The sequence below is a fragment of the Panthera tigris genome, chromosome B4 (genome assembly GCF_018350195.1).
Source record: "Panthera tigris isolate Pti1 chromosome B4, P.tigris_Pti1_mat1.1, whole genome shotgun sequence".
Taxonomy (NCBI): domain Eukaryota; kingdom Metazoa; phylum Chordata; class Mammalia; order Carnivora; family Felidae; genus Panthera; species Panthera tigris.
Window position 1 is genome coordinate 95965874 of NC_056666.1, and position 14209 is coordinate 95980082.

Sequence of the window (14209 nt, forward strand, 5' to 3'; positions counted from 1 at the left end):
TTTGGCCATCTCATTCAGTTAGAGGGTCTCCTGTATTTTCAGCAGACATCTACCAACCCGGATTTCCATCCATTAGTCCTAATGTCCTCGTAGGGCCACAGGATACAAGTCGTTTCCTCTTCTACATGCTAGGCCTTCAAATATTTGAAAATAACAGTCATCAGTTTTTTCTCCTGAGTTCTTTCTTCTCCAGTTTAAATATTCTTTTTGTATTCTTTAATCCTTATATTTTTTGTTCTTCCATTAATGAATTTATAAAAAAACTAATGTCACCCAAGCAGTTGAATAAATCAATAACTACTCTTGCCAAAATACATTTTAAGATTGTAAGATCAATCGGGGAATGAATTCCAGTTATGGTAATCATAGTTTAATACACTTAATTTTAGGTAAAATAATTCTGGGATAAATTTGATTTTATACGATGCTCATTCATTTTTCAATTCCAGTGGTTTGGTGACCTCGTGACTCCTGTGTGGTGGGAAGATGTGTGGCTGAAGGAAGGTTTTGCTCACTACTTTGAATTTGTTGGTACGGACTACCTCTACCCTGGCTGGAACATGGTATGTGCATTTTTCTTTAGTTGTTTGGAATTCCTAGTGAAAGGTTGATCTGTTGTTACATTGGGCCTATATTATCATTAGGGGTAATTGAAAATACCATCTGAAAATCGAACGTCCACTAAAGAAAAAGTGACCAAAATTTAAATTTAAATTTAAATTAAATTTGAAGTATTCCAAAAGAGTTCTGTTTTACTTATTAGAACTGAATAGAGTCTGACTGGTTATGTCTCACTGAACTGTGAGATCAGGACCGGAGCCGAAGTCGGATGCTCAACTGACTGAGCCACCCGGGCGCCCCTACAGCTTTTCTTATTAGACATCTTTTAGATTGTTGCATTTGATAACAAAGGAAAATTATCCTTTAATATTAAGAAGGTAACAATAATTAACATGTAGTATTTTAAGTATATAGAATATTTCAATACATAGAAAAATGAGACCTTACTATTTCTTCATTGTGACAAAAGCTTAGCTAAAATAATTGCTTATTTATTTGCTTATTTACAAAATACATTATGGTTATTTAAGATATAATACTTAAGATTAAATGACTTGCTAAGTCACTTGCTTCATTAACTTCATGAAGGGTTATGCACATTACACCTGTACTCTAAGAATATACCCATATGTCTGAACCTGAAGTAGGATTTGTTGTCCCTTAAATAGTAATGTTTCCAGAACATCCTAAAAGAAAAAGTGGAGGGAAGGTGTGGTTTTTATATATATTTTAATATAAGGTTTTCATTCTGTATATGTTTTTATTAATCAGTAAGTGGCTATCTTATTTTTAAATGAAACCCAGGGTTTATGTTGTTTTGGAACTTGAATTTTAAATTTAGTTTAGGTGATACTGTGTAAAAGTTGCAAAGGACTAACATTCATTGACTTCCAGAAGCTCATATTTCACCCGTGATGCAGCATTGGTGATAACACATATTTATTTGACACTGCTCTTTTTTGATGTTTAAATTATTAATAATAAGTGATTGTCTAATTATCTGCCATAAGTATGATTTGAGGAGTATTTAAACCATGATGAAATATGAAGATGTCTATAAGTCTTTATATAACTTCTCTACCATAAATTTAATCAACTTCTGCCGAGTTAAAAAAATCACATTATCTCCCAGAGGAAATGTGATAATAGTAATACCATATCGATATGTTTTAATTATGTTCATGCAGTTTTGACCTTATTTTATAAAAGCAACATGGTTCATTTGATTAAATAATTAGATAATTTTACTTAGCCTTCTGTATCTAGGTATGTATGCATATATGATACAATTTTAAGAATCTTACTTGAATGGTTTTATCATGACATTGAAAAAATTGAAAATGCTTTTAAAGGACTTTGTAGAAAAAGAATTATTTATTCTTTTAACAAATGTGATACTTTGAAATTGAAATGTTTAAGGATTTTGAAAATACTCCCAAAATAGCCCTAAAATATCTTGATTTTTAGTTGAGTTTCAATCAACTTTGTTTAAAATTTTCATTTAATTTTTATTATGCTGTGGATTGTTACTGATTTATAATTTCATTATGTTTCAATATTTAAAAAATGACCTCATTACAAGTGACATGCTACTCATATAGGTAAGCTTTCTTTTTTTAAAATTCATTCAGCTATCTATCATAAAATCCCTTCTATTCATCACTATGAAAAATGCATCTTGGATTAAAAAGTAATCAACAGAATTATACATGGGCTGAAACCTGACAGCTTTTGATGGCTTTAGCATGGCAATATATCCCAAGTTTCAATGTCTTTATACTGGATTTTGTCTTTGAGTAATTTTTTTTTTTTTTGTATTCTTTCATCATTTTTATCAGTTAAGTTATAAATGTAGGCCTTCTAGAGAACATATTTATAAGAGGTATTGAAAATGAGTATCAGGTATAAATAACCCATCTGGGACTTTGTCCTTAATAGAATATAGACCATGAACTAGAAGTATAAAAACTTGGGGTGGTAAGATACAAGATTTTATTTCTTATAAATCCATATTTTATAATTAAGAGACGGGAATTAGGGGCGCATGGGTGGCTTAGTGGGTTAAACATCCGTCTTTGGCTCAGGTCATGATCTCACAGCTCCTGAGTTCGAGCTCCGCATCAGGGTGTGTGTTGATAGCTCAGAGCCCAGAGCCTGCTTTAGATTCTGTGTCTCCCTCTCTCTCTGCCCCTCCCCTGCTCACGCTCTGTCTCTCTCTCTCTCAAAAAATAAATAAACATTAAAAAAAATTAAAAAACATTAAAAAAAGAGACAGGTATTAATGATGACATAAATACAGTGATATAGAAGGCTCACCTTATTAAACTAAGAAATGAAAGAATAAACTCCATTACAATTAATTGGGCAAAAGGGAGGAGGAACGGGTCTTATTATAATGTCTCTTTATTATTCAGATTGTAAAGATTATACTTTCTGATCTTTAATTGCTTTTGCTATTTAGTAGCTTTATTTAGTTTGTAGAGTATCTCAAAATCCCAATTCAAAAAGCCTATAAGAAACTACAAATAAATTCCTCCTCCATATATCATTAATATCTTCTTTGAAAACAAAATTTTAAGAATAAATTAGCCCCATAGATAAAAGGATATTAAGTGACTTAAAGGCTGTGCCAGCACTATTTTTCATAATGGCATCAGCAAGATTGGAAGAAATACTAGAAAGAAAAAGAGTGACGGCTGTGTCAGCAGTAACTCATACTATTGTGATATGCACAAAAGCTTACCTAGGAGTGCAAAGCTTGGGCTTTACTACAGCTTAGCCTAAAATAGAAAAATCAGAAGTCAGGCTAGTGTTAGGAGTAAAGAAATTCAGGAAGCTGACCTCTTTTGTCTCTAATCTCAAAAACGGTGCTTTTATCATTTTTAGACACCAGGTCTCATCAAGCACTGAAATACAATTTCAGTTTGCTAGGGTGATTGCTATGACAATATACCTTCAATGGAATATCAATAAAGAAACTGAGAATTACATAATCTTGTTAAGGAAGTTCTTGTTCTGATTTAGGCCAGTATACATAAATTAGCGTGCTTAATTGTTAGTAGAATCTTAGTGAGAGAAAGAAAGAGAGAGAGAGACAGAGAGGAGAGTGTTCAGAGCCAGTTCCTGATACAAAAGTAATCAGTTTTTATATTAGAAACACTACATGGAATAAAAACTATTATTATAGTTTTGTTCCCAACAAACTAATCAAGTTTACCATTTTATAGATGTGGGCCTTTGATGTGAGATCAGGGGAATGGATTGGAAAGGGGAAATTCAGATTCCAGGAAAAGCGTTTCACTTCTCTGACTCTTATCATTTGAAAAATGGGGCAATTGTTCTGACTTATCAGGCTCACAGAATTTTTGTGAAGATAAAATATCTTGCAAGGTCTTTGAAATGTATGAGCCACTATACAAATGTGAGTAGGCATCATGTACCTAGAAAATAAATGCTCCATTAGAAAAGTGCATTGATTTTATGTATAGATGCCCTAACATTTCCAATCCCAGTCATCTATTTTGACATCCTAGATTCATAACAATTATGTATAGATTACGAAATAATTTTTATAATCTTTGTATCTGGACTCAGTCTCACCAAATCAATTCTTATCTATACTGGCAGCGTGGATTATTCTATAGGAACGTAAGCCTTATATAATGTTTCATTCATCAAACAGAAGTGTCAAGATCATCAGAAGCAACTTCTTCAGCTCAGGGCCAAGGATACATTTCAGGGGCAGCAGGTAGTCTTTTTGCTTGATGCTATTTCATCAAAGTTGGCTGTTAGTGACAACATTATTGGAGGGATCAAGTTACAGTATGATATTGATGGTAGTCACATTAAATTTTACTATGTTTCCTGGAAATGAAGAAACGGGAAGACTCTTTCAATGTAACACAGTTACTGTTCTTCAATAATTCTCAATCACTTTAATTTGAAAAAGTCTTTGATAACGAGTTTTAGTACAAGAAAAGGATGCATAGTAAAATGCTACCATGAAGACTCCTTATTTTACAGACCTGGTGCTGATGCAGGCAAAATCGTATCTCCTGTGCATATTGCTTAATTTTTCATTATAGCTTGTATCTATATTGTAGGCATGTCCTTTAGTTTCCTGCATATAACATTGTAAGGATGTGCTGTTATAATGAGAATTATTAAACATGAGTTTATGTTCTTTTATTAAATGAATTGGGATTCTCTGGAGCTTCACACAGCAATAACTTTGTACGCTGATAAAGTCTGCACTCTGGGAATTCTCCCTAAATTTTTATGAGGACACATACCTGGGCATAAAGATAACTACTAATGGAGAATCATGCAACTAAACTTCATTATACTCAATACTAAAGATATCTCAAAGTGTATTGCCCAAAACCTTCAAAAGTGTTCTCAATTGTCTCTATCATGGGCAGGACTAAAATAGTAAAAATGAATTCTGCCATTAGACTCAGTATCATTTTACTGTGCTCCAACAAAAATTGCTTGCTAAAGTTAACAGGCATTGCAATAAAATTATCTTCACTTTTTAAATTATTTTATTTTTACTCAAAAAGATGTTGAGACAATCACTGATGAACTGAAAATGCTTTTTTTTTCAGTTTAAATGTAAAGATATACTGCTTCATCATTCTAAACAATAACATACACTCTAGTATTCAGAGAGGGGAAATAGAAAGGCAGAGAGAAAACATTTTGATTTTGCTTAACATTTTATTTGTTCAGCTCTTCATTTCTCAAGTCTGTAGGGAAAAATGCTTTTGCATGCTTTTCAAATTAGTTAATATATGTTTCAACAGTAGTTTGTATATTAGTACTATACTTCATCAATATCAAAATATATTTTCCCAGGAGAGCTATGGGTTCAGAGATAGATCACTTGGGAATTAAATATTTATTTTAGAATCTTATTTTATAAATACTGAATGCCAAATAAATGTACACACACACGCACGCACACACACACACACATATATATTCATGATTTTCCATATAGTTGTGTTTATCTCTTATGATCAAAATCCACATATAATATTCTACTCCTGCGAAGTCAGTAAGTTAGATGATCCAATTGTTTTCAACTAGTCTATGATGTATCTTTTTTCAAATGACTAACACATATTGCATGTGAAAAATTTAATGGCTTCTTATGGCTAGTTCATTGGGGTTGTGGTCTTTTTGATCCTGTTCAGTAGCTTAGCAGTGACATTTACATTGAAAGACTAGAAGGAAAGTGAAAGTAGTGTCTACCTGGGTCTCTTGGGGGACCACAGCCTTCAAAATGAACTACTTCTCCTGCTTTCCTTTTACTCTTCCATTCTTCCGCTCTCTGCAAGCAATTTATCTCTCTGCTGAAAACATAGACTTTTGGTTTTAAAGAATAAAAACTATTCTTTTTTCTAATTTGAGTATAAGTTGGGAGCTATAGCCTTCTCTTCTGGGAGAAAGGGTTGCTTTTTCCTTAGCATTAGTGATCGGGGCATTGGTGGAAAATAGGCCTATAATGAAGAAACAAAGTATGCAGAGAAGGTAAGAGCTGAAATGAGAATAGTAGTGGATGCCATTGAAGGGAAGGGTCTCATACGCCATATCTGAACTCTGAGTAAATGTAGAAGTTCTAATGGGTATATGCCCAGTGCATTGAGGATTAGACTAACACTCAACTAGTGTACAAATTGGGCTTATCCTAAGAGGATGTCAGTGTTAAGAAGCGGGCCAGAGATTTGGATTCTAACTGGGTGGTGACTGAAGAGATCCTAAGAATTTCTAGCAGGAACAACAGTGAAAACAGGAACTGCACCTATTATACTAACATGGTAAAATAGCTCCCACTAAGGCTACTACAATAACCAATTGTGTTTACATTTTCTCTCATTTTAGGACTAATTCTGTGCTTTTTATGAAATACCTTAATGATGGGCTAGTAGCCCCGTTAAGGTTATCTCTTCACAAAAAGAATGAAAGACCGAACAGCCATTTGTTGATTGTTAAAATACATTAACTGATTTAGAAGTTTTATGGCACAAATGCATTTGTGAAGATAAAACTACAACTGAAGAGTAGAGAATACATTCGTGCTTTTGTTTTATTTACACCTGTGGTTCTTGTATAAGAATCTAGACTTTGGCTACACAATTGTTAGGGAAATGGAAGCTTTTGAAGAGCTTGCTATCAAGGTGTGTTACGTTTCAGAAAATGTAAATCTGCTTCATTTACTGCTTCTAATAGAAGACCAACTTCATTTAGAACTGTATCTTTAGGAAGGGAAAACAAACAACCATAATTCCTTGTTTTCATATATACTCACATATACTTCTATATATTCAAGTATGTATTTGGGAGGTTTCCCTTTTTTTTAAGTTTTTTTTTAATGTTTATTTTTGAGAGAGAGGGAGAGAGAGAGACAGAGAGAGAGGGAGAGAGAGAGGGAAACTGAGCACAAGTAGGGGAGGGGCAGAGAGAGAGAGGGAGACACGGAATCTGAAGCAGGCTCCAGACTCTGAGCTGTCAGCACAGAGCCTGACACAGGGCTCAAACCCATGAACTGTGAGATCATGACCTGAGCCAAAGTCAGATGCTTAACTGACTGAGCCACCCAGGTGCCCCAGTCTGGGAGGTTTTCCTAGTCACATTACCTCACATTTTTTCCCCATATGAATTTAAAAAATTTTAAACAAAGCTGCAAATGGAAAGCTCATGTATGTTCTTAAAGAATGGATTTTCTTTAAAGCAAAGTCATTTTGTTCAGAAAGATACTGAGGGCTTCAGGTTTTGTATATTTTAAACTTAGAAATAAAAGATAAATGAGCATTCCCTTTGGAATGAAGTATTTCTTCTGAAGACTATGTTCAGGTTGGCATGGTGTCAGATCTTTCTACATATCCATAGGAATTTCAAAAGCAACAAATAAATTGATAGGATTAGAAATTTCTAAGAGGAAAATTCTTCTGAACCTGGAGCCTAACAATAATACAAGGCCATCCTTTTTCATATCTAGAAATATTGCAGGGAAAATCATTCTCTTCTCAAGTAAGAGTAGTTTGTAAGCAAAATACTCCCACTTACTAAAACTTGTCAGGTGTCACTTGATAAACCAAAAAATTGATAATGCCGAAAATTTATACCAAAATGATTAAATGTTCTTCTGTTAGACATCATTGTTCACAAATATACATTATTTATTATAGCAGATTATACCACTTAATCTGTACTTTTTACCACCAATAGTAAAAGTGTTTATCTCCCTACGATATATGAATTGTTCAACATTTGATATCATGCGGCCTTTTCCCAGATTTGTTAAAAAGAATTTGCTTTGCAAAATTCTCTAACACAAATGTGACCAAAAGTGAAGGCTGGGGACTAAGAGAGCAACCAAAAAGTAATTTATTAATTTTCTAATTGTTAATCATCTTTAACCAGGCAGCTATATGTTTTCAAAGACATTAGAACACAACTTATTTCTAAGCAAGGAGTGACTGTCTCAGTCCATAACACTTTATGAGACCCTTTTTTTTTTTCCTTTTCATCAAGGTTACTTTAACACTGTTCAGATGTTACTAGACAAGAACATGAGAAATGAAAGTAGTGAATTCAAGTGATCTGAATTAAAAAAGGTAAAAGGGCTTCCGGTAAAGAAAAAAGCAAAAAATAAAAAAAGGTAATAAGATAGTTTGAGGTTGTTGAAGAGTTTGCCTCAATTATACCATTAACACTTATAATAATAAAGACTTAGGTAGCATTTACTGTGTAGGATTAAATACTTTACACATAAGAATTCACTGTGAAATAGAGTAAGACATTCTGCTAGGTGTCTTGAGAGTATACATCTTTGTTAGCATTTTTCCTAAGAGTCTAAAGAGTGTGGTAACGGATAGACCATCATGCAGTGCACCACTCAGACAGTTCCTCTCAACCGTGACTCCAAAAACATGATCTGGGATAGAATATGTTTTGGCATTGAGCTGAATAGCCTCTACGGATCTACCATTACAAATTGAAGAAAGCCCCTTCTGAAACTATTTATATCTTTGGCTTTTTATCTTTCCCTCAGATTGATGAAATAGAATTCTTTCCAGTGGTTGGAGTGTCATCTTTTATCATATTTGTGTTTTATTTATCTTTTTTTAATGTTTATTTTTGATAGAGAGAGAGGCAGACTGCAAGTGGGGGAGCGGCAGAGAGAGAGGGAGGGACAGAATTGGAAGCAGGCTCCAGACTCTGAGCTGTCAGCACAGAGCCCAACACAGGGCTCAAACCCATGAACAGTGAGAGCATGACCTGAGCTGAAGTAGGATGCTTAACCGACTGAGCCACCAAGGTGCCCCGAGTGTTCTATTTATCTTAAAAATTAAGATATGTGGAATGCTTTCTTTACCTACTTTAGATACACCTGTGTCCAATTAATCCCTTTAATCATTTTATTTTCTACTCTCCAGATTTTATTTATAGTCCAGTGATGCCTTTTTTGAGTGCTGTTAATGATGTACCAGCTCAATAATTTTATATAAACTACTTTGATGGATTGCTGCCACTTGTGCCATTATTCAGTCATACATTTCATACATATTGTTTATTAATTAATTAAAAGAATTATCAAGCACTTAAAATGAGGCCTTTGTTTTGCTAATTTCTATGGAACAAGCCTCATGGTATTATTAGCACGGTGCTGCTGTCTATCAGATTCTTGTGTACACAGTATGCCATCTTTCGTGTAATGATTTCAGTTAGTAGGTGTGGATAAATTTAGGATTTTTTTTGGCACTTAGTTGACCAATCATGCTTCTGTCAGAAGTGCTGTGTTTATGGAATAGCTCAAAAACACAGCTCTGTAACCTCAATGGGACTGTTCATGGTCATAGATACATTTGGAAAATAAAATTTAACACAGTCTTAGAGGATTAGCTAAATGATGGAACGATAAGAACTTTTAGCTACCTATTATTATTTTTATATACATGGCCCAAACATGTTCTCTAATAGTTAATTAGACTTATCTGATTATGATAGCCATTTATTTTCATTTAGATTTTGAGTATCTTTCTGTTCAGTCAAGTTCTTCTTTGAGTCCTGTTCCTTGTGTAAGCTTTATAAGTTTGCTTGGAAGACAGGTACTTTATAGAGAAGAATTCTCTTCTTTTGGTTGTAGTGTGGTGGTATGGTGGTATGGTATTTTCATTTAAATATTATTTATTTCCTGGGGTGCCTGGGTGGCTCATTTGGTTAAGTGTCTGACTTCGGTCAGGTCATGATCTCATGGTTCGTGAGTTCAAGCCCCGCATCGGGCTTTCTGCTGTCAGCACAGAGCCTGCATCAGATCCTCTCTCTCTTTCTTCTTTATCACAAAAATAAACAAATATTTCAAAATAAATAAGTAAACATTATTTATTTCCCAAGTTGTCTGATTAAAGATAAGATTAGGTCAAGTGCTCCATCAGGGAAAATTTGGTATTAGTTATATTCTCTTCCTAACTACCCACACGAATGGTCCAATTTGAAGAATCTTAAACATAATACACTATTGCAGATGACTTATTAAAAATAAAAACTCTTTAAATAAAGCTTTGGCTTAGTTTTAAGATAATAAGGAGGTTTCTTGGAATTGTTGGCTTCTTTTGAGAGCTGATAAGCCATATCATTTCCCAGGCTTGAAAATAATTTGGCTTCTCACAACAAAACAACATTTTTCTATTTGTTGCTAAACATTTTGCTGACATTTTTGGGCCCTTCATTGACAAAACATTTCAAGGGATTAATCTATCTTGACTTATTCATGTTTCACTATTTAACAAACATTTATTGGATACTCACTTTTTTTTTTCTAGTTTCTCTACTAGAGACAGGGAATGCACTGATGAGTGTGAAATATCAAATCCTTATAGATGTCTTTTACCAATTTAGTTAAGTTATTTTCATCAGAGTAATGTTACTTTACAGTTTCCTAGAATGAGGTTCACTTCCTTTTTTCTACCTATTCCATGGATTAAATTTTTGACTCTTGATGCTTTACTAGTTGTGTGATCTTGTTTCTTTCTTCATCTTCAAAATGTGTATGAAATACCTGTGCTGTTGTTGTCACAGGAAAGTTCCAAGAATAAAAAAAATGTCGTTTTTACTATCATTTTCACCAATATTATTGTTACTCTTAGCTACTTAAGTGTAATGATAATACCTTTATGGGCCAAAAATTATCTTCTCGGGGGAATATTGTGAATCCAATATTAAAAAATAGTAATTACCAGAGGGGAGGTGGGTAGGGGGATGGATGAAATAGGTGATGGGGGTGAGAGAGGGCACTTGTCGTCATGAGCACAGGGTGATGTATGGAAGTGTTGAATCACTGTAATGTACACCTGAAATTAATATTACACTGTATGTTAACTAGCTGGAATTAAAATTAAAACTTTAAAAAAGAAAAAAAATAAACTGTGTAGAATCAGAAACCAAACCAAAGCTATAGGCAAGCCTGCGAGTAGACATGTGCACCCTTGTGTGCTAGTGCATTTGTAGATGTGTGATTTGGTGCGTGTCTACACCATGGCTATTGTGGAAATTAGCCACACAATCTCAGCATTGGCCTTAGTGGCTGATGGAAGTGGGTGAATAACATTCTAGGTCAGATCAACATTTGCTACCGTTAAGCAAAGATGATAAGTCTGATTTTCTTGGCTGTAACTAGACTCAAGAACAGAACTCAGTCCTTATTGAATATACTTAAATAGAGTCTCCATTAATTTTGTAAGAATCTCATCACTAGGTTAGCGTTGATGGTTGGTCCAGCAATGAGATCTGAGTAATGCCCATAATTTATCTCTCTGGTTATACCAGAAGCAGTATTTTATGCCCATTGGGTCTTAGTTGAGTTTGAGCATGGTTTCCAGTGGAGTGCATACAAACAGTTGCTCTATTATTTCCCCTAATTCTGGCGAATGTGGTGTATTGGCTAAGAGCATGGACTCTACAGCCAAATTGGCCAGGTTCAGTACCTAGTGCTTTTTTTTAATTAAAAAATGTTTTAAAATGTTTATTTTTGAGATGGAGACAGAGACAGAGCATGAGCAGGGGAGAGGTAGAGAGAGAGGGAGACACAGAATCCGAAGCAGGCTCCAGGCTCTGAGCTGTCAGCACAGAGTCCGACTTGGGGCTGGAACCCACTAACCACAAGATTGTAACCTGAGCCGAAGTCGGATGATCAATCTACTGAGCCACGCAGGCACCCCTCAATACCCAGTTCTTAGGCAAACTTGGGCAAGCCAGTGGACTTTCTATAAAATGAGGATCACAATAGAGTCATTAGTTATTTTGAATAATAATACCATAAAAATTAGTAGGAGAAAAGAAATTGCCTTCACAAAATACTTTTGAATACATCTATTCCATTTCTGAATGATGCTAGAATGCTAATATTTTAATATTTTTGCACTTTATAAATGAATTACTAGTTCAGATTTTGCATTCTGAATGGTGAAAATGTTTTTACAAATATCACAATCAAAGTATAAATATTATAGTAGCTTACTTTGAGATCTGGGAATAAATATGGAATTTTCTGAATTGGTTAACTTTCTGAGCCATAAATACCATATGTCTTGAGTTGTTATGGGTTATTAAATCTTTCAAATTTGAAAAAAAGTAATCTTTTTCATTTTCATCTAAAATACAGACTTCTTTGATCTGGCATCAAATATAAAGTTTTATCAAGCTAGGTTATTTGATGAACTGACCATTTATACCACTAAATGTTGAAATTAAAGTACAAAAATGTGTAATAAATTTCACTCATCAAGTTAATAAGAATTTTATTACATAATTAAGGTCATTTGAATTATTATTTAGTTCACAAATTAAAATAACATAAAATGAATTAGCCACTTGGTAACCATGTTAATAACTTTAGGCAGTGATTGGTTTATCCTTGGAATTCTTCCAGACTGAATGGTATAAGAAAGTTTTCATTAGAATTTAAACAGAAAGTGATTCTGTTTAAGATGATTAGTCAGTGTGCGTTTAAAAGATATTCTGAATTACATTTTATCAATCAAATATTATAGTGCCTTGATTAGCGTATTATTAATGTGTCTGCAAAATATTAGAGTCCTTGTGATAGATGCGAGAAACAAATGTGTGGGTATCAGAGAAGATTGGCAAATTTGATTTTACTGAAATGTCTTATCAGCATATCAAAAAAAAATTAGGCATAGAGATAGAGAAAAATATTCTTACTGCCAAAATAGAGATAAGGTTATGGAAAAAGTTTAAGAAACTATTGTCTGTCAGAAGTATAAAGTCTAGGTAGGGAAAGGATCCTAAAATGACATGTGAAAGAGCAGGGAATTAGTTCATGTTAACTAACAAAGGACAGGAAGTAAAGCTCCCTTAGTAAACAATATGCTTCATCAGGTTAGAGACTGTTTATTTTGCCATCATTTCTCAGGATTTAACCCCAAGTATAGCATCTATGAGGTGTTCAATAATAAAAGTCTGGTCAAATTTAACAAAAAAATTATGAAGTGAAGGTCAACAGACCAATTGTGAAAGATTAGAACAGTTTCTATATTTATATTAGGAACTCATTCATTGAATTAAAAATGATATTGAGATTTAAAATATATGAGGGACTCCTGGGTGGCTTAGTGGCTTAAGCTTCCAACTCGATTTTGGTTCAGGTCACCACATTATGGTTCATGGGATCAAACCTACTGTCCAGCTCTGTGCTGTCAGCATGGAGCCTGCTTGGGATTCTCTCTCTTCCTCTCTCTCTGCCCTTTCCTCTCTCTCTCTCTCTCTCTTTCTCTTTCTCTCTCAATAAATAAATAATAAAACATTAAAAAAGTAAAATATATTAAACTGCATTGGATCAGTGTTTGAACGAAAATAGAGGGAAAGGTGTCAAGAAATCCTAAAAAAGTGAACGGGAGCTAAACGGTATGAACATTTTAAGAGGGTTATATGAAGCATATGGCATATGGTTATTATTCACAGTGATTTTTTGGGCTGCTAGAATTGGAATGAGCTATGTAATTAGACAACCTGTTCATAATTATTATTGTGATTGACATTATTTGAAGTACATCTTGATTGTTCCATAAGACCCAGGATTATCATAATTAATGAAAACATGAGTGCCTAATTGATGATACCTTCTGCCATATCAATACTGCTCTCCTTTTAAGGTTCTTGAGTAAGTCTGCAGAAGGTTCATAATTTAGTTGTATATAATGCGATAGCACATTTTGTGTTTCATCTTAGCATTTTCCCTTAGCTGTGCCACATTTTGGATGATATGAGACATGACAGTTTCAACTTGGACATTACAAACAAAACATAAGGCAGCTGAAGGATATAGTCATGGAAGAGACAATTTAACCCACTTTCTCTGTGTTAGTCACGTTTGAGAATATAGCAGTTCATGGAAACCTGTGCAGGGGGTTATTTGGGGTTATGAGAGGCTTATAAAGTCATTGGAGATAGGCTTATAGAAATATGATTGCTTTTTTAGTTTATGCACTGAATTAGGCATCTTAGAACATTTGTGGCTTGGTGGGGATGAAATGTGGTTGATAGGTAAAAGAAATAAGAACATACAGAACGCATTTTAGTTACTTATTATAAAGCTTGTGTGAAATCCCAGAATAATGTTATA

General features: G+C 33.9%; 1 protein-coding gene across 1 annotated transcript in view; it reads left to right on the forward strand.

Moving 5' to 3' along the window:
- The window catches only part of TRHDE (thyrotropin releasing hormone degrading enzyme), a 378437-nt gene that overhangs the window by 203340 nt on the left and 160888 nt on the right, over positions 1-14209 (forward strand). The window contains exon 5 of the mRNA XM_007082254.3: positions 450-563. Within this exon, the coding sequence (XP_007082316.3) occupies positions 450-563 (114 nt within the window). The remainder of the gene's footprint in view (positions 1-449; positions 564-14209) is intronic.